The sequence below is a fragment of the Electrona antarctica genome (genome assembly GCF_951216825.1).
Source record: "Electrona antarctica genome assembly, chromosome: 6".
Taxonomy (NCBI): Eukaryota; Metazoa; Chordata; class Actinopteri; order Myctophiformes; family Myctophidae; genus Electrona; species Electrona antarctica.
The window spans coordinates 51,807,871-51,830,333 of NC_136811.1; the positions used below are offsets into that span (position 1 = coordinate 51,807,871).

Genomic DNA, 22,463 nt, shown 5'->3' on the forward strand with positions numbered 1-22,463 from the left:
AGGGGAAAACCACCCATTTTCAACATTTTACTATGTCATTAATATACCTTAGAGCTGTTGTGTGGAAATAATAAAAAAGTCCCCCCATTCTGTGTTTCCTAGAACTGTAATTATGAAAAGAATCATTAACATGGTGAAACACATCTTGATGACATCATCAAGATGTGTTTCACCATGTTAATGATTTTTTTCAGACCTCTAGTTCTAGGAAACACAGAATGGGGGGACTTTTTTATTATTTCCACACAACAGCTCTAAGGTATATTAATGACATAGTAAAATGTTGAAAATGAGTGGAATGCCCCTTTAAGCCTTCTGTGAGTCACAGCAGCTGTCTGACACAGAGGGCTGTGTCTGAGTGTGTTGTGTCTGAGAGGGCTCTCTCTTACTTGTCAAATGTCATGCCAATATGGCAATAAAGCTTGTTGAATTGAATTAGAGAGATAAAGAGAGAGAGAGAGAGACACACAGACAGACAGACAGACAGACAGAGGGAGGGAGTGAAATTACTGACTGATCGACCATGTGTGTTCCTTGATACAGTCAGTGTGTGTGTGTGTGTGTGTGTGTGTGTGGGTGTGTACCTTCATCAGGTCCGTCAGTGCGTTGTAAATATGAGCCCCTTTGGGCAGAAAGAAGCAGCTTCCAGGACTGACGTCGTTAAAAAAGAACAGATCCTGGTCCTAAAAACAGAACAAAAACAGTAAGCAATACAATACCACACACACAGCACTTTCACAGAGGTGGAGGGACGTTCATGACGTGTGCGTCAGCCCCGGACCTCACATTTGAGGTCCGGGGCTAGGCTAGGCTAAACTTCCGCTCGCTCGAGCCATTGAGTTATAATTGTACTTCCGGCAGTCTTCCGGGTGCTTCAAAACGCCAACTTCTATTGAAATGAATAGCGTGGGGGCGGGGCTAGCGCTCCGGTTCGGTCTCTAATATCTTTTTATTACTCTATGGGGGCGCCGCCAATTTTTGGGGGCATGTTTGGATGTTCTCATTGAAAGCTTTGATTTGAGAAAAATTCAATTCAATTTATTACAAGATGTATTTATATTAGTGAGATGTTGTTGGTTAGAGAGACGGCACGTACAGTATGAAACCCACACACAGAAAATAACAGATGTACAATCTCAGGTTGTATAAACAAAAGTCTGTATTTAATGCGAGGGGCCTGCAGGCTAAAGTGGGACACATACTCCACTTTTTTATGCGATAACCGAACCACTGCGGTGGGTTGGTAAAAACAGAGAGATGTTATTGAAAGTTAACCCATTTAGACCTGAGGTCGATTCTACTTCTAAATCCTGACAGTTTTCTTGAAAAACCTCATGTTTCTATGTCAGTGGTTCTCAAACATTTTCATGTCAAGGAGTCGGACCCCAAAGAATTATATGTAATATGCCGCCGACCCCCATCTGAAAATATGTTGTTCCAGGGACCGACCCCCAGAAGCAAAGATTTGAGTTAAAAACGAATATATATTCAAAGATTTGCACTACATTTCCACGATTTTTCAAAAATAGCAGACCTACAAGTTCATAGCACGGCACTCGGTGCCGCGCTATGAGCTTGTAGATCTGCGATTTTTCAATAGCTAAAGTATAACATAATGCTAACACCAAAAGGGGGTTCCCGCACAAAACGGGTTAAGCTTATCTACCCCTAAACAAACATTAGAGTACTTAGACTGTACTTAGAGTACTTAGAGTAGTTAAACATTAGAGTACTTAGACTCGGCTGGCACCAATTACATCATCATTTGCCTTAACAAGCGTGAACCCATTTAGACCTGAGGCCGCAACCACTTTAACCACTATTTTAAACTTTACCCGTTGAAAAATAGCAGACCTACAAGCTCGTAGCGCGGCACCGAGTGCCGTGCTATGAGCTTGTAGATCTGCTATTTTTTGTGAAATCGTGAAAATGTGTGTAAATCTTTGAATATATATTCTTTCACAGTGAATGTTTTTTTTTTACTAAAGTATTTGCTTCTGGGGGGGTCCCTGGAACATCATTTTGAGATGGGAGTCTGCAGCCAAATTCAGATAATTCTGGGGGTCCTTGTCATGAAAAAAGTTGAGCACCCACTGACATATAGAAACATAGGGTTTTTCAGAAAACTGTCATGATTTATAAGACATTTGTAGAATCAGTTCTTAGGTCTAAATGGGTCCATAGAGTTTGGTTGTCATATGACGTAATGTCAAAAGCCTGGCGTGGGGGGGGGGGGGGGGGGGGGGGGGGCTTAGCGCCTCTCAAAAAAGGACATGAAATATGGAGATAAAAGGTTTCTAGTCAACAGCGTCAAACAAAACTACTATGAGGTCATGATGACGTCATCACCGTGCCGATGCGTCTGTGGTCCCTCCTCCTCGCCTCCTCCTTCTGCTCCTCCCACTCCTTCCTCTCCCGCTCGCCCGGAAACGCCACGCCCAGCATGCGCATCACGCCCGACGTCTGCGGCTGATTGGCCAAGGCCACGGGAGACACCTGGATGGGAGACGACGAGACAGTTATCTATCGACCAATCAGGCACCATGTCATGAAGACTGTGACGAGGACTGTGATTGGCTGAGTAGGGCCCTGGTGCCTGGAAGGTCAAACGCCACTGAGTCGGTGTGTCAAAGCCTGTAGTGTGTGCGCTTCTGTGAGTGTGCTTCGTGGGACGGGGGGTCATTTCTTTATTTAGTTGAGGGGCGCTGCTAGCTAGCACCTCCAATGCATGGCTTTTGAAGATCACATCATATGGAATTTTGCCATATTGGCAAACTAGTCTATGGGATTTTAAATGTTTGTTTAGAACGCTTAGGACAGTGGTTCCCAAACTTATTCATGTCAAGGACCCCCAAATTGACACTAATTATCAAATCAAACTTTATTTGTATAGCACATTTACAACGACCGAGGTCGAACCAAAGTGCTTCACATTACAGAGCATAATAACATACACCGAGGCAAACAGAAAAAGGGGATAGAATATAGAAAAAAAAGGAAGGAAAAGCATTATTGTCAGAGAGCAAAATGTAAAATACAATAAGCAGTACATGGGAACATCGTACATGGGTAGACTTAAATTAAATTAAATTAAAAGCGATAGAGTAAAAAATTAGTCTTTAATAGGAATTTGAAAGCCGCCAACGACAGAGCGAACATGGAGCAGAGCGAACATGGAGCAGAGCGAACATGGAGAGGCAGGGCGTTCCAGAGGTTGGGACCGGCCACGGCGAACGTGCGATCTCCTCTGGTCCTGAAATGTGTGTCAGGCACAATCAGGAGACTGATTAGCCGATCTCAGGGCTCCCCCATTTGAAAAGATATGCCAGGGACCCCCATAAGAGAATCTTTTTTACGGCTCTAGCAGTGATTCTCAACCAGTTTAATTTCAAGGACCCCCAGTTTGACATGCATTAGTCTACAGACCCCCATTTAATGGCATTTCTATCTCTGGGACCCCAATTTATATTGTAAAATCAATGTAAATTTAACTGAGAGTGTACAAATGGTTCCATTTCTACACTCTCAGAGTTACAGACCAGTATGGGTCCATTTGGTTCCAAACTATAATTTAGCTGGGTACTCCCTCAAGGACCCCTAGGGGTCCCCGGACCCCACTTTGGGAACCACTGGCTTAGGACGTAAATTGTTTGCCAATTGATTCCTCCCCACACACACACACACACACACACACACACATCGGGACAAAAATGTTTCTAGGTTTCCTATAAAAGGCACCATATCAAAACACCTAATGGTTTTGACACAGAGACCAACTTCTTTTAGGATAAGCACGGACCAGCCCACTCTTCTTGGCCTACTGTCAGCGCGCGCACACACACACGCGCAGCCGCGCACACACACCTGTAACATTTTGAAGACCTTGATGAGGCCGGTGTGAGGAAGAAGAGGTCCATTACACACTCCTACACTGTCTCCACATCTGGAACACACACACACACACACACACACACACACACACACACACACACACACACACACACACACACACACACACACACACACACACACACACACACACACACACACACACACACACACACACACACACACACACACACACACACACACACACACACACACACACACACACACACACAAAGCATGACATGGCTCAGAGACATGGTGGACACATCACTGTACTGTATGTCTGATGAACAGACATACGCACGGAGCAGTGAACATGTGTGCAAATCTCCAAGGAAATAAGTACATTTTTAGGTGAACCACTAATAATGTTTTTAACCTCTGCCACGGGATTCCTGTGTGTGTGTGTGCGTGCGTGTGTGTGCGTACTTGCCTGTACACCGTCACATTGGGCCCAGTCCTCTGCTCTTCGATGAGCTGCAGTCTCAGCTTGTTGCTCTAAAAACAGCAAAACAAACAGTCATCACACCCTGACTGACACTCCATCACTTACACAGCCATCACTGTCATCACACAGCCATCAACTATTACTGGACTGCCTAGCTGATGTTAAAACCTGGATGGACTCCAACTTCCTGAACCTCAACGAAAGCAAAACAGAAATAATCATTTCCGGCCACGATACTCCATCTTCCACAACCCTTGGCCCTTTCAGGGGCGACTGTGGCTCAGGAGGTAGTGCAGGTCGTCCAATGATCCATGGGTCGGCGGTTCGAATCCCGGCTCCTCCTGTCTACATGTCGAAGTGTCCTTGGGCAAGACACTGAACCCCAAATTGCTCCCGATGTGCTGGTTCGTACCTTGCATGGCTTCCACCGCAATTGGTGTATGAATGTGTGTGAATGGGTGAATGTAATGCACAATCTATGTAAAGCGCCTTGGATAAAGGCGCTATATAAATGCACCATTTACCATTTTCAACCCTAATATTCGCGCAACCGTCAAAAACCTAGGTGTTACCTTTGATAATAACTTTGATAAACGGATTAGCACCGTGGTAAGAAGCAGTTTTTTCCAACTCAGACTCCTATCTAAAATCAAACCATATCTCCCTCCCAAACAATTGGAAATGGCCATCCATGCATTTATTTCGTCACGGTTAGATTACTACAATGCATTGTATGTCGGCATCACACAGTCTTCTCTTAGGCGCTTGCAGCTGGTTCAAAACGCAGCTGCTCGCCTCCTTACGTGCACGAGAAAACGCGACCACATCACCCCCATTTTAGCTAGATTGCACTGGCTCCCTGTCAAGTTTCGAATAGATTTTAAGATACTTTTATTCGTTTATAAATCTTTACATGGGCTGTCCCGCTCATACTGATCTCTTGGATGATTATACTCCAGCTGGACCTTTGAGGTCTGCCGGCCAGCTGCTTTTGACTGAATCCAATTTAAGATCCAGAGGTAATCGTGCCTTCGCTGTTGCAGCACCCACTCCCTTTTTATATTAAAAGTGCTCAGTCCATTGAACTTTTTAAGTCTCTTCTCAAGACTCATCTCTTTTCTATGGCCTTTGATCCTTCCTGATTTCTTTTTTTTTTTGTCATTTGAACTGTTTAATTTCTTGTTGTTACTTGTTTGATGTTTTTGTATTTTGTATGCATAACTGTCTCTAGATTTTATTGTGTAAACCACTTTGGTCAATCTCGATTGTTTTAAATGTGCTATATAAATAAAGCTTGATTTGATTAAATCACACCCTGACTGACACTCCATCAGTTACACAGAACATCACAGCCTGACTGACACTCCATCAGTCAAACAGAAACCAACAGAACCACAAAGATCATTCATCAGTTTAAATGTTCCCCTTCCAATTTCGTCAGCTCATATTTTTGGGGGGAGTTTCATCACTTCCAGTCTCGCTTGTTTAGTCCTACTCTACGCTGTGTGGGTTTTATACGGTGCTCAAGACCCAAAGGAGAAATTAGACGTTTGCCCCCGGGACCCAAACTATAGTGAGAATAGCAGATCTACAAGCTCACAGCACATCGCTTCAGGCTGCGTTGTGAGCTTGTAGATAGGCTGTTTATGTATTCATTGAAATTAGATTTTTTTTATTTTAATTATGTAGAGAAAAGGCCTTGTGCACTCCTACAAGGACAGGTGCGTAGGGGCCGCCAACCACATGCGAATCATGAGAAGAAAAGGGTCCCGCACAACGTTTCAGTCTAAACGACCTTCATCAGGTATGATACCTGATGAAGGTCAGTTAGACTGAAATGTTGTCTTCTGAATAAAACTGCTGCTCTATAAGTGAAGACAGTGTGCGGGAGCCCTTTCTTCTCTTTATTTTAATTATGAAATTCTTTTGAAAACATTTTTGAATTGTTTAAAATTATTAATTAAGATTTTACTCTTAAAAAAAAAAGTCTGCAGCCCTAAAGCCCAAAAAGCCCAAGCCACACCAATGGGGTTGCGTCGACATCACACGTCGACGTGCAACAGGACATATCACAGCGCTGCGACGAACTCCGAAAGCGGTTTGTTGCGTCTCTCTACCCATTGGTGTGTTTCTGGGCTTTAGAATGGGTCCCGATGCACTTTGTGGGAAACAAGTGTCCTACGTTAGGACCGGGACACAGTGGTAAAGGAATGGAGGGGGATCTTCTCGTGGTCACTGACCTGGAACAGCTGCTGGACATCGTCCGCCTGGAGCTCCAGAGTGGAGAGGACAGGTCTGAGAGACGCTGCCTCCTTACATCTGTCCTCCAACTCCACCAGAGAGACAGTGCTGTGGACAGACAATATGTTACATCTGTCCTCCAACTCCACCAGAGAGACAGTGCTGTGGACAGACAACATGTTACATCTGTCCTCTAACTCCACCAGAGAGACAGGGCTGTGGACAGACAACATGTTACATCTGTCCTCCAACTCCACCAGAGAGACAGTGCTGTGGACAGACAATATGTTACATCTGTCCTCTAACTCCACCAGAGAGACAGGGCTGTGTGGACAGACAACATGTTAAATCTGTCCTCCAACTCCACCAGAGAGACAGTGCTGTGGACAGACAATATGTCAATGTGAGCTTCTACCAAAGACACAAAGACAGACAGACAGCCAGTAGAGGGCTTGATATACTACTACTACTACTACTACTATTACTACTACTACTACTACTACTACTATTACCACCACCACTACTACTAATAATAATAATATAAATATAAATAAAGTATATTATTATTAGCACCTTTCACAAAATAAATGCATCGCAAAGTGCTTTACAGAGGATAAAGATTAAAGCAAAAACATACAATATCATTAAAACAAAAGCAAAAGCATAAAGAAACATTACAATTACAGTATATCATAGAACATAAAACAAGTAAAACAAAATAAGTGTGTGTGTGTGCGTGTGTGTGCGTGTGTTAGGCTGCGCAACAATAACACTTGTTGGTGATGAAAACCAACCAAACGCTATTTCGTACTCGGACAGACAGACAGACCGACCCAGCCAGGGACGGACGGACGGACACACATAGCCGTCTACTGGAGTGGCTGCACCACTCAAAAAGTGCAGTATGCGTCCCGCTGTAGCGCCCTAAATACTGACTAACCATTAGCAAGCATAAAGAAGCCCTTGTGACATAACTACATAGGATTCATTTGGAACACAGGTTGTTTTTCTGAATTTCCTGAAACATACAAGGTTTCCCTGTCGACAGTGGCGATATAGAGATGTTATTGTTAACGTGGTGATTCGGGCTCCATTCCAGGCAATAAAACAATGATTGAGAGTTGCGGTTATTTATTTTTTTACAACTCTGCATTTCCATGCTTAGAAACCACAACTGTTGAGTTCAACAGGAGGTTTGTTTACTGAAATCGCACATCGTCATTATTTTGGCATTTGATAGTGTAACATTAAATGTTTTTTTATTGAATGCAATTAAACTCCTTGCTAACCGTTTAAGAGTAAACGCTTTCAGAGAGGGGGGGTTCCATGAGGGGAACGCGGAGGAGGACTTACGCTTGCGACTTATCGCAATTATTTTATGTTCCAAGTTGGAAGTTTAACATGTTTATACATTTCTTTCATTCAACGGTAGCTGTCCTGTGCAATCTACCGTTACCGTTTGCCTAAAAGGCAAACAGTAATTCATTACATTTGTATTCATAATATGTTCCAATGTTTAATGCCAAAAACACAATCAAATCGTTAATTATTTGTATAAAAACTAATCGTCCCTACACTTTATTATAGCAGATCTCACAAGCTGACAACGCATCACGTCACCTGTCCAGGGGGCGACCTGCCTTTTCCTCCCAATACTTCCACCAGTGAGTGACGTCAGTGGGTCTGGGAGCGCTCGTTGTGTTCATTTGGAGTAGTGGGGACGAGGATTTACTATTTTGTGTGTATCGGGTTGCAACTCGGAGGGCGCGAGTCAGCTCATGCGAACTTCGCAACGTTCGACATGGCAACTCGCTCGCTTTAGCTTGCTCGGTTGTGTCTCTCGTGACTCAAGTTCGTTTGAGTCTCTGGTCTCACGGTCTAGTAGCGGAGCACTCCCTAACCCACTGACGTCACTGACTGGTGAAAGTATTGGGAAAATACACTTTGCGTCCACGGGCCACGAATCCCTACGTACTGCCAATAATATGAACTACCCTTTCCTCTTCAGCTGCTTGCGAAAGAGCCTCGTGTGGCTAGACGTATCTGCCATTGCAAAAACAATTGCCCAATGAAGATTAGGTTTGGGATTGCTCAGTTGTGGGAGGATTCCGTCTGGAACCAGGCTATAACCAACCAGGGCCCAGTATGCAAATATGGGGCGGGCTTGTCACCTGTTGACGTACATTGAAAGAGCGGGCTGCACTGCTCTGATTGGTTGTAGATCTATCCAGTAGTCAGTTTGAATCTGTATGTACCCTCCCCTTGGAAAAGACATCGTAACACTGAGAAGGACGAGACTAATATCCACGCAGTGATAGTCTGGCTACTTGCAGACAGTGCAACATAAGACATCAACACCCCCCCCCCCCCCCCCCCAAGGCTAAATCCAAAAACAAACATTAGACATTATATTCTGAGCACTGATCACACGGTCACCTGTTGTCCAGCAGATGGTCACAGAAGAGACCAAACTCCGTCACTCCCTCTCTGCACAGCTGGGCGCCCAGCGACGCCTCCAGCACGCCTCCCAGCACGCACCCCGCCGTCCTCCACAACGCCTGGACGGAAGAGCAAGAGCACACACACATCGCGTTAAGTTCTCCCGTTTTCCAGGACCACCTGGCCTATCACAATTATCATATAGTCACCTAATCGCAATTCTTCGAGATAATCACAATTATTTTTGCATAATCGTTTCCATGTTAAACATCTTAGGCTAGTGGTTAGCCTAACCCTAACCCTAGTTAGTAACTGGTTACGCTCGATTTTAATGTTCGGCGTCAGACCACCTGTACTTCGGAACAATGAGCCGTCGAACTGATTATGAATTGAACTGAATATATTTCCATGTCTACGTAGAGGTGATGCTGTCGATGAAATACCTGTTTGCCCTCGATTGTGTTGAAGTCCAGAAGCTGCAGTTCACAGTCTTCCTCTAGGGGGCGCAGCATACCACACAATTCGCCGTTCACTCTGCTCACCAGCGCTCCTTTCACCCTGGAGGCCAGAGGTGGAATAACTACTGTTAGAACCAGAACCTACTATAAGTATGATTTTCACAATGAGCTGTATGCTGCAAGCACATACACTGTGTCGCAAGTTCAGCACCTGTACCTGTGAAGATCACACTTTAACCCATTTTGGGCTGGAACCCTTTTGGTGTTAGCATTATGTTATGCTTTAGCTATTGAAAAATAGCAGATTTACAAGCTCATAGCTACGAGCTTGTAGGTCTGACATTTTTGAAAAATCGAAGAACGACTGACATAGAAACATAGCTTTCAGAAAACTGTCAGGATGTAGAAGACATTTTTAGAATCTGATCTCAGGTCAAAATGGGTTAAGGTACAACCTGGTATAATGCTCATGGTAAGACTCAGGGTGGCGTACAATGGTAGTATGAGGCCGCCGCTCCAGTGCTACTGCTAGCTATATGTTTGTGTCGGGGCTCCAACTTGCTCTGCAGTTTTAAGAAACTTGATGTATAAATGTATAAGAGCAACCGAGTCAGAAAGTGACATCATTACTGCTTTGACTAACCCTGTATAGAGGGTCGCAGTCCCGCCCACTACCAGGGCCCAGGAAATGATTCTCCGTTCATTTTCCTCATAGACTTTTCAAAATGTATTTATTTAAAGACCTTTTAAGCGTCATACAAAGCCAACTCTTGTCGTGACAAATCATGACAACAAACACCCTTTTTTGGGCCAAAAAAAGAATTAGAAAGAAGAAAAAAACGGCAGGTTACAACACTTTTTTTGTTGTTTTTCTTCTTTGTAATTATTTGTTTGGTCCAAAATATTGTGTTTATTGTCATCATTTGTCACGACTCGAGTTGGCTTTGTCCGCGGCGTAACCGTCTTTAAATAAATACTTTGTGAAATGTCTATGGGACAAATGCATTGGGAATCATTTCCTGGGCCTGGCGTCGTCATGACAGGGGGCGGGACTGCGACGCTCTATACAGTTCGTATAGATTCTCTTCCAAATTGTGGAAGCATTGGCGGACTTGTCTGCATGTTAGTAAAGTAGGGTTTACAACACACTTGTTATTACTGTAACTTTGATGTTGGGTGCAGATACAGATTATTCTTAATTATTATTATTATTTAATCCACCTCTCCTGCTACACCTCCCCCCCAGCTTTCCTATTGTCTGTCTCCCCTGCAGCTGTCCTACTGTTTGTCTTTCCTACAGATTTCCTATCATCTGTTTCTCCTATACCGTCTCTCTCTCTCAGCTGTCCTACTGTCTGTCTCTCCTACACTGTCTCCCTCTCAGCTGTCCTACTGTCTGTCTCTCCTACACTGTCTCCCTCTCAGCTGTCCTACTGTCTGTCTCTCTCTCAACTGTCCTACTGTCTGTCTCTCAGCTGTCCTATACTGTCTGTCTCTCCTACACTGTCTGTCTCTCAGCTGTCCTACTGTCTGTCTCTCTCTCAACTGTCCTACTGTCTGTCTCTCCTACACTGTCTCCCTCTCAGCTGTCCTACTGTCTGTCTCTCTCTCAACTGTCCTACTGTCTGTCTCTCAGCTGTCCTATACTGTCTGTCTCTCCTACACTGTCTCTCTCTCAGCTGTCCTACCGTCTGTCTCTCCTACACTGTCTGTCTCTCAGCTGTCCTACTGTCTGTCTCTCCTACACTGTCTGTCTCTCAGCTGTCCTATACTGTCTGTCTCTCCTACACTGTCTGTCTCTCAGCTGTCCTACTGTCTGTCTCTCCTACACTGTCTGTCTCTCAGCTGTCCTACTGTCTGTCTCTCCTACACCGTCTGATTAACGGACTAATTGAAAACGAGATCAGTTCTCACCGTGCGCTCTGCGCCACGAGGAGAGGCGTGGTCACACCAGCTCGGCCTTCTACCGTCCTGCCATCGGCCAATCGGACGCTGAGGGGCCTCTCGGTGGCTCCGCCTCTCGTCTTGTCGGCCTGTTGTTTCTCCCTGAGAGACTCGAAGAGCCGCAGGCGATCAGACACGACAGAAGACACCTGCAACTGGAGAGAGGAGAGGAGACATATTGGAGCCGCAGGCGATCAGACACGACAGAAGACACCTGCAACTGGAGAGGAGAGGAGACATATTGGAGCCGGAGCGGAGGATGGAGAGAGGTCTGTCAAAACAGCATCCTGATTTGGCCAAGTCATTATAGTAAAACAAAACAAAAAGAATGGAAAACATTATGGGGGGAAAAAAACTAAACACACACATCGTTAATCAACTAAACATTAACGTCGTCTGTCGGGCGGAAACCTCATATGTCCACAAATATTGGATCTACAAGCTCACAACTCCAGCTTGCCTTGTACTGCGTCTTCTGTGTGACACTGTAATTTGATCAATAGGGCAGTGGTTTTCAACCCTTTTCATTTCAAGGTCCATTAATTATTCGGCATTTGAGCCACGGACCACCATTTGATGACATTTAGCCCATTTGGTTACCAGCTCTACATCATTTACCGTCTAGGGACCACCTGGACCCGCCTCAAGGACCACTGGTTGAAAACCACTGAAGTAGGGCGTTAATTTATGACAAAACAGATATGGAGATAAGAGGTTACTGCCCGGAAGCAACGATATACAAAACTAGAGAGAGAGAGAGAGAGAGAATTGCTACGAGGGGACGGATGGTCTGTATGTCTAGAGAGAGAGAGAGAATTGCTACGAGGGGACGGATGGTCTGTATGTCTAGAGAGAGAGAGAGAATTGCTACGAGGGGACGGAGGGTCTGTATGTCTAGAGAGAGAGAATTGCTACGAGGGGACGGATGGTCTGTATGTCTAGAGAGAGAGAGAGAGAATTGCTACGAGGGGACGGATGGTCTGTATGTCTAGAGAGAGAGAGAGAGAGTTGCTACGAGGGGACGGAGGGTCTGTATGTCTAGAGAGAGAGTTGCTACAAGGGGACGGAGGGTCTGTATGTCTAGAGAGAGAGAGAGTTGCTACGAGGGGACGGAGGGTCTGTATGTCTAGAGAGAGAGTTGCTACGAGGGGACTGAGGGTCTGTATGTCTAGAGAGAGAGAGAGATTTACAACGAGGGGACGGAGGGTCTGTATGTCTCCATCAATGACCATCTGTGGACACTTTACTTTACATCCCATAATGTATGTCTGTCTCCGTCTTACAACCCCAATGTTATGCGTGGCGCACGCAATCGCATGCGCACTCACACACACAGCCTAAAAGACTGTCCTCATGCAAACATAATCCACTTTCTCTCACTCTCACTCTCACACACACACACAGTCACACACCCTCTCCCTCTCTCACAATAAGTGCTACCACCTCACATTATCACACTCTCTCTCTCTGACTCTCTCACACACACACACACACACACACACACACACACTCCCTCTCTCACAAATACTGCTACCGTCTCACATTATCCACTTTCTATCTCTCACACACACACGCGCGCGCACACACACACGCACGCACCTAAATGCAAATATCTGTCCTAATTAAGCACTAACATTATACTCTCGCTCGCGCGCGCACGCACGCACACGCACACACACACAGTACTTTACTACGCAAAAAACACACGTCACACATTCACAGCCAACAGTATAAGCGCAGCAGAATAGAAACATATCTAACTGTATCATCACAACAGCAGCTCGTCGGTTCTGATGAAAAGACAGCATGTAATGCATGAAGTCACCTGGCTGTAGGCTCTGTGCACGCGCAGCGTACCGTGCGCTTTACAGGTGAACAGAACGCTCACGAGCGTCCTAACGGGACCGTTTGCCATGGCAACCATCCTACAGCGTCAATAATAAGAGCATAACATCATCATCATATCAGTACGAGATGTCTCCTTCACTGCGACGCGCCATGACACCGGAACCATCTGACATAGTGACTCACAACACGTGACCCGACGCTGCTGACGCTCATTGGTCGGACCACAGCGGGAAAGGGGGCGGGACTCAACGCCCCTGCGTGCGCGTTCTGGGAGGCGTGCGCATGCACATAGACAGACAGGAGATAGTCTTCATGGATGGATGGAGGCTGCGCATGATTAAAGGACCACTTCACCACTTTTCAACCCATCTTCATATAATTGGTCCTCACTAATGATCATGATAAAATGGCACCATTTGTTTCTACTCAGTCTGTCTCTCATAGGAGGGCTGTGGTCAGTTCAGAAACCTGTCCACCAGTGACATCATTATCATTAGGCTTTTTTTTAACAAGCTATAAAATTAAAATATTTGTATTATCGTGAGAACGATGGCTTTTATTTTCGCATCGCAACTTTTCAGGAATAAAAAGCCTGCAGTTTCTATTAGCTTGGATTCCCCTTTGATGGTGTCACTGGTGGCTGGGTTTCTGAACTGCCCACAGCCCTCCTATGAGAGACACAGACTGACTAGAAGAGGAAAAAAAGTGCTATTTTATCATGACCATTAGTGAGGACCAATTATATGAAGATAGGTTGAAAAGTGGTGAAGTGGTCCTTAAAATTGCAGTGGTTCTCAAACTTATTCATGTCAAGGACCCCCGAATTAAAATGTATTTGGCCGTAGACCCATTCTGAAAGGATTTTGTGCCAGGGACAAGATTTGTCACATTTCTTTTTTTTAAAGAGCAGATCGACAAGCTCACAGCATGTCGCATTGCAAAGTGTTGTGAGCTTGTAGATCTGCTTTTCTTCCCCCACTCCCAGTACACACCCCAGGAAGCTCTGACTTCATGGGGAATGTTATATTTTTGTCACATTCTGGTCCAATTTTCCAAATATTTGATGAACTGAAGTATAGGCCAAATAGGAGGCCAAGGCTAAACTAAAAGTAATAAATAAACAAATTAATAACAACTCTATTCCAGGGAATAAGAAGACTGCACTGCTGAGGTTATATAGGCTATGGAAATGTTTTAAAAGTAAAGTACTTCAATTCATCAACTACTGGAATATATACCTATTGGATTAGATATGCGAAAAAACAAAACACCTCCATGAATTCACGTGTTAGAAAATGTAATTTTGGGAATGAATTTATGCCTTTAAAGGGATAGTTCGGATTTTTTTAACTTAAGCTGTATAAAATACTTGCCATTTAGTGGTTGCAACTGTATTAATTGATTGCCCGAGTCCCGTGGTGGGAGTTCTGCTCTGGTTTTGGTCAATATTAAGTAGTTCCGGTCATTTTGTGGGGGGGCACAGGCCACAGGGGGCCACGCAGTAAAAGTAAATTAATCCACAAAACTAACGTAATTTGTATTGTTGACCTATTTCTAAAATAAAAGATGTTCTAATATTTTAGAAATAGGTCAACAATACAATTAGTTTTGTGAATTAATTTACTTTTACTGCGTGGCCCCAGTGAACCCCACAAAATGACCGGAACTACTTAATATTGACCAAAACCAGAGCAGAACTCCTACCATGGGACTCGGGCAATCAATGAATACAGTTGCAACCACTATGTTAATGGCAAGTATTTCATAGCTTAAGTTCAAAAAAAATCTATCCATTTAAAGTAAACTGATGTTGATGCTAAATTACATTAACTAATTTGGCTGGGGACCCCCCCTGGAATTCCCTCGGCCTCGGAACGCATTTTGAGAACCATTGCAATAAATAATATAGCCTATAGGTACAATGTTGTGTGTTTAACAGTGGTGGAAGAAACTACATCAATGTAGAAATATCCTGCTACTCTGTGGTCAAAGTTATGAATTCAACATCTTCGTTGAGTAACAAGTATTATGCAGAATATACAATTTCACAATTCTTAAAAAGAGGAAAATAAATATTTATGGGGGCTTAAAAGGGCATTCCACTAATTTTCAACGTCTTTATACCTTAGAGCTGTTGTGTGGAAATATTTAAAAAAAAGTCTCCCCCATACTGTGTTTCTAGAACTGGAGGTCTGAAAAAAATCATTAACATGGTGAAACACATCTTGATATCAATTAATGATTTTTTTCAGACCTCCAGTTCTAGGAAACAGAATGGGGGGGGGGGGGGGGGGGACCTTTTTATTATTTCCACACAACAGCTCTAAGGTATATTAATGACAGTCAAATGTTGAAAATGAGTGGAATGCCCCTTTAAGTATAAGTAGTGTATGTTTTATAGCCCATTATTAGCCTAATTATCTCAATCTGCAAAGTAACTATAGCTGCCCAATTACAGTGGAGTAAATGTACAATATTTGCCTATATGATCATATAGGTTAGTATAAGTAGGCTAGAAACAATGTATCAAAATAAGTAAATATACTCGAGTAAAATAAAACTTGTAGCTAGTTCAGTAAATGTACTTAGTAGATGGACTCTCACCAATGTATTCATGTAGGACTATACTTTGTCGTAGGACGGTGTCGGCGACATCGCCCATAACATTGCATAGGACAAATGTAAACTCTAAACAACGCCATTACCCATAAGTCCCTGTTTTAAACAACTGAAGTGGCTTCCGTTTTGACTACTTTCATGACAGTAGATTGTTCGCAAAATCTAAAAAGAAAAAAAATCCAAACGTATGATCCACATCCACACCAGCTATTTAGGGCCTGTCGTTCGTTTGTGGGCTAAAACTGGAAGAAATATTGAGCTAGCTATCTGGTCCCGTCGGAGCATAATTATTTCCTGCTGTTCGAAAATGATCTTTAAACATTACAACGTCGGTTGTCACTTGTCGGCTGACATCTTTACGCATGTCGTTTAGGCCAGTGGTTCTCAAAGTGGGGTCCGGGGACCCCCAGGGGGCCTTGAAGGGGTTCCAGGGGGTCCCCAACTAAATGATAGTTTGGAACCAAATGGACCCTTATCAGCCTTATTATGGGTATGTAACACCGAGTGTACAAATCCATTTGTACACTTACATTAATTAATGAATTTAATTAATGAATTATCGATTTTACAATATAAATTGGGGTCGAGATAGAAATGCCATTAAATGGGGGTCCATAGACCCATGATGCCAATTAATTAAACTGGTGGTCGTTGAATTTACACGGGTTAAGAATCACTGCAGAGCCGTATAAAAATCTTCTCTTATGGGGGTCCCTGGCATCTTTCAAATGGGGGTCCGCGGGCTGATAAATAAGTGTCAATTCGTGGGTCCTTGACAAGACCTGAACACGTTTGGGAACCACTGGAATAAGTAGGTGATGTCATGACGGTGAATTTATGGCGAACAGACCATCCATTTCAGTTATCACATCTGCAGTTCCACTAAATGACCACCGAGGGGAGCTGCTGCTCCTTAAGAGGGGGCACGGGGACGTTAAAATGTCTACGAGTGTTGAAATAACGAGCAGCGCGCACGATCAACTTGAATAAAGTATAGACTTCCGTTGATCTAAAAATGTTATCCAATTGGTTCAGAAAGCGAACCAACTGTAAACCGTAAGAGAGATAAACTATTCATCAAGGACTTTTATAACAGTACGTTAATGTCACCAGTTCATGATATATTCAAACGTATTGATAACACTTACACTACCCTATGAGTCGATAACGTAAGAGTTTAGTGGAAATGTATGCATTTCCATATTTTTCCGTAAATGAATGCCTTCTGTTATGTCAAAATGTTCATCTATAATGCCATTCCCAAAATAGCTATGGCAGATTTAGAAATGTTTAAGTCTTTAACACTTTGTAATAATGATAATTAGGCCTATAATAATTGATTGATAATCAATCTTTAATACCTTTCATTGGTTAAATGCACCAATAAAAAGTAGACCTATTAAACGGGATGTAAATGATATAGTGTTAAACAGGTCTATCTGTCTCTAGTTATTCAGTGAACAGAAAATGTTCAGGTCAGGATGGCAATTTGATCTCACACTCACAGGATAAACAAATGCAAGTGATGGTACAAAATAAAATAAACAGGAAAATTTGGACCTGGAACACAATTAAAAACTGAAGCTCATAATTTATCTTTGTGGAGTTCTCTCTCCTGATTGGATACATCTGATTTGAATATAGGGATTTAACTTTTTAACAAAAGAAAATCACTTAAGTTTGTGACTGACTGGTAAATACAATAGTTGTATTGGAACGGATTATATATATATATATATTTCTTCCATTGCCTAAATAGTAAGGCTTTTAAAGATGCAAGGTTTAAGCCTTAAAGGCCTACAAATTTGGTGTTATATTAGTTGTAGAGTAGGCCTATGTTTCTTTCTTTTTTTTAAATCACCAACCAACCAACTGTAGTGTAGTAGCCGGTTCGACCGAAGGCCTTTGTGTGCGCTCAACTCAACATAACTATTAGATTACAAGATTCAACTGCATTATCAACATATATGATGAAACACATATTAGCCATCTTCCGTTGTTCCAAAACCACACACACTGCATGAATATAGAAATATTACTGGGGTTACCGCTAGTTTTTCACAGATTACACAATTCTAAGATGACCTTTGAAATGCATAAGTTACGGTTTGCATTTGTGCGGCTGTTTCACCTGCTGAATGTAGTGTGTACAACTGTCTATATCAGTAGTTCTCAAAGTGGGGCCCTTGGAGGTTCCACAGCCCAACGATTGATAGTTAGGAAACCAAATGGACCCTTGTGGGGGTCTGGGGGGGTCGCAGAGGTCAAAATGGTATCAAATTCGGGTTTTTGGTCTATAGCATATCAAACTGTCGTTCATAGAAATTAAAATGGTTCAGTTATCGGTTATAGCCATACAAAAAATGTGTCAATTTGGGGGTCCTTGACATGAAACATATTGAGAACCACTGGTCAATGTACTGTGTGCTTTATGCTCTGTGGAGTACTGTGTCCTGTGTACATGTGGTTGGTTGAACAGGTAGCGTCCATCTTGTGTAGCAGTGACCAGAATGTATGTAGGCCTACTGTACTGATATGACAATATTTCAACTTCAACATGTCTCATATTGAACAACGGCATGATAGAAAATGTGTTTGTTAAACAAAAAACAAATTAAAAAAAGGGTCTGAGGACAGTTAGAAAAGTGACGATGCACCTTCAATTAACCTTCTCATGTCCTTATGTCAATATTGTTGTGTTAGGGTATAATACGTCTCTGTACATTACATACAGTACATGACATTGGTCTCAAGGCTTAAAGGCAAATCTGCACTGATCTCATTAAATGACCCCTATGAAATCCTCAGGACTGAAATCTGTCCCCAGGACTGAGAACTTTAAGCCCTGCAATCTATTAGGAACAGTGGATGTCATGAATACCAATTCTAAATATTAATATAGCACCCAGGAAGCAGTCACTGCATGGGCCAAGTGTCAGTCTCAGGGAGACACGGGCAGCCCAGGCAACCTTTATGATTTCCAAAACAGCCTCTTTCAGATAAAGTCAGTCTCATAAATGTCCAGGTTTCAAACAATGTTCCTATACGTGATTGAAAACTGTCTTAAGTAAAAAGAAAAGGGTCAAAATGTTATCAATTTAGCACCCCGGTTGGGTAGAAAATACCACTCTGCCAAAACATAAAGCAGTGCAACTCTAAACATTGTTGTGTCGCCGTGTCTTACAGGATGAAGACAATATGTTAAACCGATCAGACATTAATAGTTTTAGAACTTGTCCTTATACGGAAGTGTCCTGATGAAGCAGTTCTAGAGCCCGACCGATATGTCAGCCATTGTTTACATCTGTATCTGCAATAACGCAGCTGTTTGTTGTCCCAATTCTTAACCACATTCAATTACAGTAAGAGTGGAACATTCTACAAGCTGCCCACAATGTGTTGCGATAGATTCTGAGCTTATAGACCATTGTATAGTTAAACATAATAATAATTGGCTCATGTTGCACAATAATAAAGAAATATATAACATCAGTGGGGGTTTAGAACTTCCCAAAATAGGGATCGTAATAAAAAAAAAATGCGGCATCGGTCAGGCTCTAAGCAGATTGCTGCGTTTGTCCAAAACAAAACAAAACAAAACCAAAAACTACATGAGGTAAGGCGTGTCAGTGTGTGTGTGTGTGTGTGTGTGTGCATATTTAGATAAACACTTGTAATCTAAAGTGCTAAGTGTGATATTAAAGCCGACTGCATGATGTGCTGACCTGACAGGGAGGAAAACAGTCAAACCTGAAAGGATTGGACACTCAAACACCAGTGATGTATCATCATTGATGAAGAACAGCAGTAGTAGCAATAATTATGCAACTAATCAAGAACAATTTACACACAGCTTGCTCACTTCTTCAGCAAACGTCAAACTAAGAAGTTTTCAAAACAACAAAAAAACAAAACAAGGAAAGTAAAGAAAAAAAACACTCCCTCGAGCTGAAGAATACAAATCTATGTTGCGGTTATTTACATAAGTCAACATGTTAGCTGAATGAACATACGAAACCTTTATGCAGATTTGTTTTTTTAACTGTTCCACGGTCTGAATGCACACACAATGTCATTTTACACATGAGCAAAAATAAATGAGAAATTACTTCGATCTTCTTCGGTTTCGCTCTGCTTTCGTCTCCACTCATAAACCTTACACACAAAGTCTCTGCGGACACTTTCACGCCAAATGATGTCACTTTGTTGCAACAGCAGTAAATGCAGAGGGAAGATTGCTTCACATGGTGTTGTAGAACCAGTTATTATAGAGATAAATGAAGGTCAAGGTAAATAAAAAAGACTGGAGGCTGACACATAGAAACCAAACACCAGAATCCATGGGTTCTGCAGAAAACAGCTGGTCTCTCACTATGGAGATGAGACGTGGACATGTACCTTACCCTTACACCCAACTACCTTACAGCTAAGACGCTTTGTGTTATGATAGTGTCATATTTTTTATCATGATAGTGTCAAATTTTTTATCATGATTACCGAGTTGTAGATCAAGTTTTTGCTATGAGTGCTATGAAGATTCAATTTCAACCAAAAAAAAAGGGAGATGGTGAACCCTTATAGCTGTGAAGTCGGTCGCGTCATTAAAAGCAGGGCCTGTGTGCAGAACTTCCTTGCGGTTTAATTTACACTCCGTTTTATCAACGGAGTATCATTTCAGCTTTTACAAAAAGGTACTGTACATGTTACTGTACATGTGCACTGAGACAACTATCACACAGGCTTGAGGGAGAAGGACTGACGTTAGTTTAGTGTAGCCAGGCGATCAGAGTTCTTGCAATTAAATTCACCGCCCAAAAAAAAGACTTTTTTTCTAGCAATTACACACCAATGATAATAGACCAGTAATTGATAGAAAATGAGTCATTCTTTGGGTAAACTCCTTTAACGTTGAACGTACAAGTCCCCAGGGTGTCATCAGTTGGCTTGAGATCTCCAATCGCCCGTTTACACGACAATAGGAACACCTTCATGTGTTTGAGGAGCGGAAACATGGAATAATCAGTAATTCTACTAAATCGATCCCCCCTCCCAACCCTTAAGGAAAAAACAAAAAGAAATAACTGCTTCACAATCTCATCTGCATTCAGTTGAAAAGGTGACGCCCCCCCCCCCCCCCCCCCCCCCACGGTTCAATTCAAACTGACCATTTTATTCATAGCAGTAAAGCCTAGCGCAGTTCAAAGGTCAAACTGAACCTCCCCCCTTAAACTACCAAGAATAACTTTATATGGTTTTATATATATATACACACACACACACACACACACACACGTACACACACACACACACCCACCCACCACACATAATGTCATACAAACATACATGTGCACAGCCTAGGCGACACTCCCATGCACCCTTGTAAATGGACACACGCGCACGCACGCACGCACACACACTAGTAATCGGAATCTAGCTGTGTGGTTTCCAGCGGTGACTTGATCGACTCCTTCAGTCTAGATTAAAAAGCTTAAAGGAAAAGCACACAAGAGAGAAGAACAGGCTTGAAGAAGAAAGCGTGGGAGACATTATTTACAATATGATACACTCAATCGTCCACTTGTATGACGATCCCACCCCACCCAGACCCCCTAATCCCCACCCAGACCCCCTAATCCCCGCCCCACTCTCTCTCTCTCTCTCTCTCTCTCTCATAGATCACAGCTTGCTCCTGGCGAAGGCAGATAAGAGATTCAAACCGGTGTGTTAGGTTTATTTATCCTCGCCTTCTCCTCCTAGGATTTACCTCAAGCAAAGCAAACATGCACGGCTGACCCTCACAGAGGTCAACATGCTCTCTGTTTAACTGCCAGGTTTAAAGCCACAACAGATCACCCAGCAACCAACCTCGGTTTGTGATGATAAACTGAGATTAAGTGCCTGGAAATATTGTGATGTTCTAGACGGGACACTGGAGCAGCATGTAAACCACTCAATGTTTAGTTCTAGACGGGACACTGGAGCAGCATGTAAACCACTCAATGTTTAGTTCTAGACGGGACACTGGAGCAGCATGTAAACCACTCAATGTTTAGTTCTAGACGGGACACTGGAGCAGCATGTAAACCACTCAATGTTTAGTTCTAGACGGGACACTGGAGCAGCATGTAAACCACTCAATGTTTAGTTCTAGACGGGACACTGGAGCAGCATGTAAACCACTCAATGTTTAGTTCTAGACGGGACACTGGAGCAGCATGTAAACCACTCAATGTTTAGTTCTAGACGGGACACTGGAGCAGCATGTAAACCACTCAATGTTTAGTTCTAGACGGGACACTGGAGCAGCATGTAAACCACTCAATGTTTAGTTCTAGACGGGACACTGGAGCAGCATGTAAACCACTCAATGTTTAGTTCTAGACAGGACACTGGAGCAGCATGTAAACCACTCACAATGTTTAGTTTTTTAAAGGGAAGCCAACAAAACTCAACAAAACTCAACAGTTAACGTGCTTTTCGACCAGTCGGTCGGTCGGTTTTGTTGGTTTCTCTTTAACTTTCCTCTGGAAGAAGCTTTGAAACTACATTTTAGCTTTCGGAGCCGTTTTGAAATTACA

At 43.0% G+C, this 22,463-nt stretch overlaps 2 protein-coding genes across 2 annotated transcripts in view; both read right to left on the reverse strand.

The window, feature by feature from the left end:
• LOC306924170 (threonine--tRNA ligase 2, cytoplasmic-like) overlaps nucleotides 1-13,431 on the reverse strand; it is a 54,896-nt gene extending 41,465 nt beyond the window's left edge. Inside the window, exons 1-9 of the mRNA XM_079502564.1 lie at nucleotides 13,244-13,431; nucleotides 11,389-11,567; nucleotides 9,460-9,574; nucleotides 9,014-9,135; nucleotides 6,577-6,685; nucleotides 4,322-4,386; nucleotides 3,865-3,943; nucleotides 2,350-2,496; nucleotides 585-683 (exon numbers count right to left, since the gene is read on the reverse strand). Of these exons, the coding sequence (XP_079358690.1) occupies nucleotides 585-683; nucleotides 2,350-2,496; nucleotides 3,865-3,943; nucleotides 4,322-4,386; nucleotides 6,577-6,685; nucleotides 9,014-9,135; nucleotides 9,460-9,574; nucleotides 11,389-11,567; nucleotides 13,244-13,342 (1,014 nt within the window). The 5' untranslated portion in view covers nucleotides 13,343-13,431. The remainder of the gene's footprint in view (nucleotides 1-584; nucleotides 684-2,349; nucleotides 2,497-3,864; nucleotides 3,944-4,321; nucleotides 4,387-6,576; nucleotides 6,686-9,013; nucleotides 9,136-9,459; nucleotides 9,575-11,388; nucleotides 11,568-13,243) is intronic.
• rprd2b (regulation of nuclear pre-mRNA domain containing 2b) overlaps nucleotides 11,436-22,463 on the reverse strand; it is a 54,239-nt gene continuing 43,211 nt past the window's right edge. Inside the window, 1 exon segment of the mRNA XM_079503817.1 lies at nucleotides 11,436-11,573. The gene's annotated coding sequence lies outside the window, so the exon portion shown is untranslated.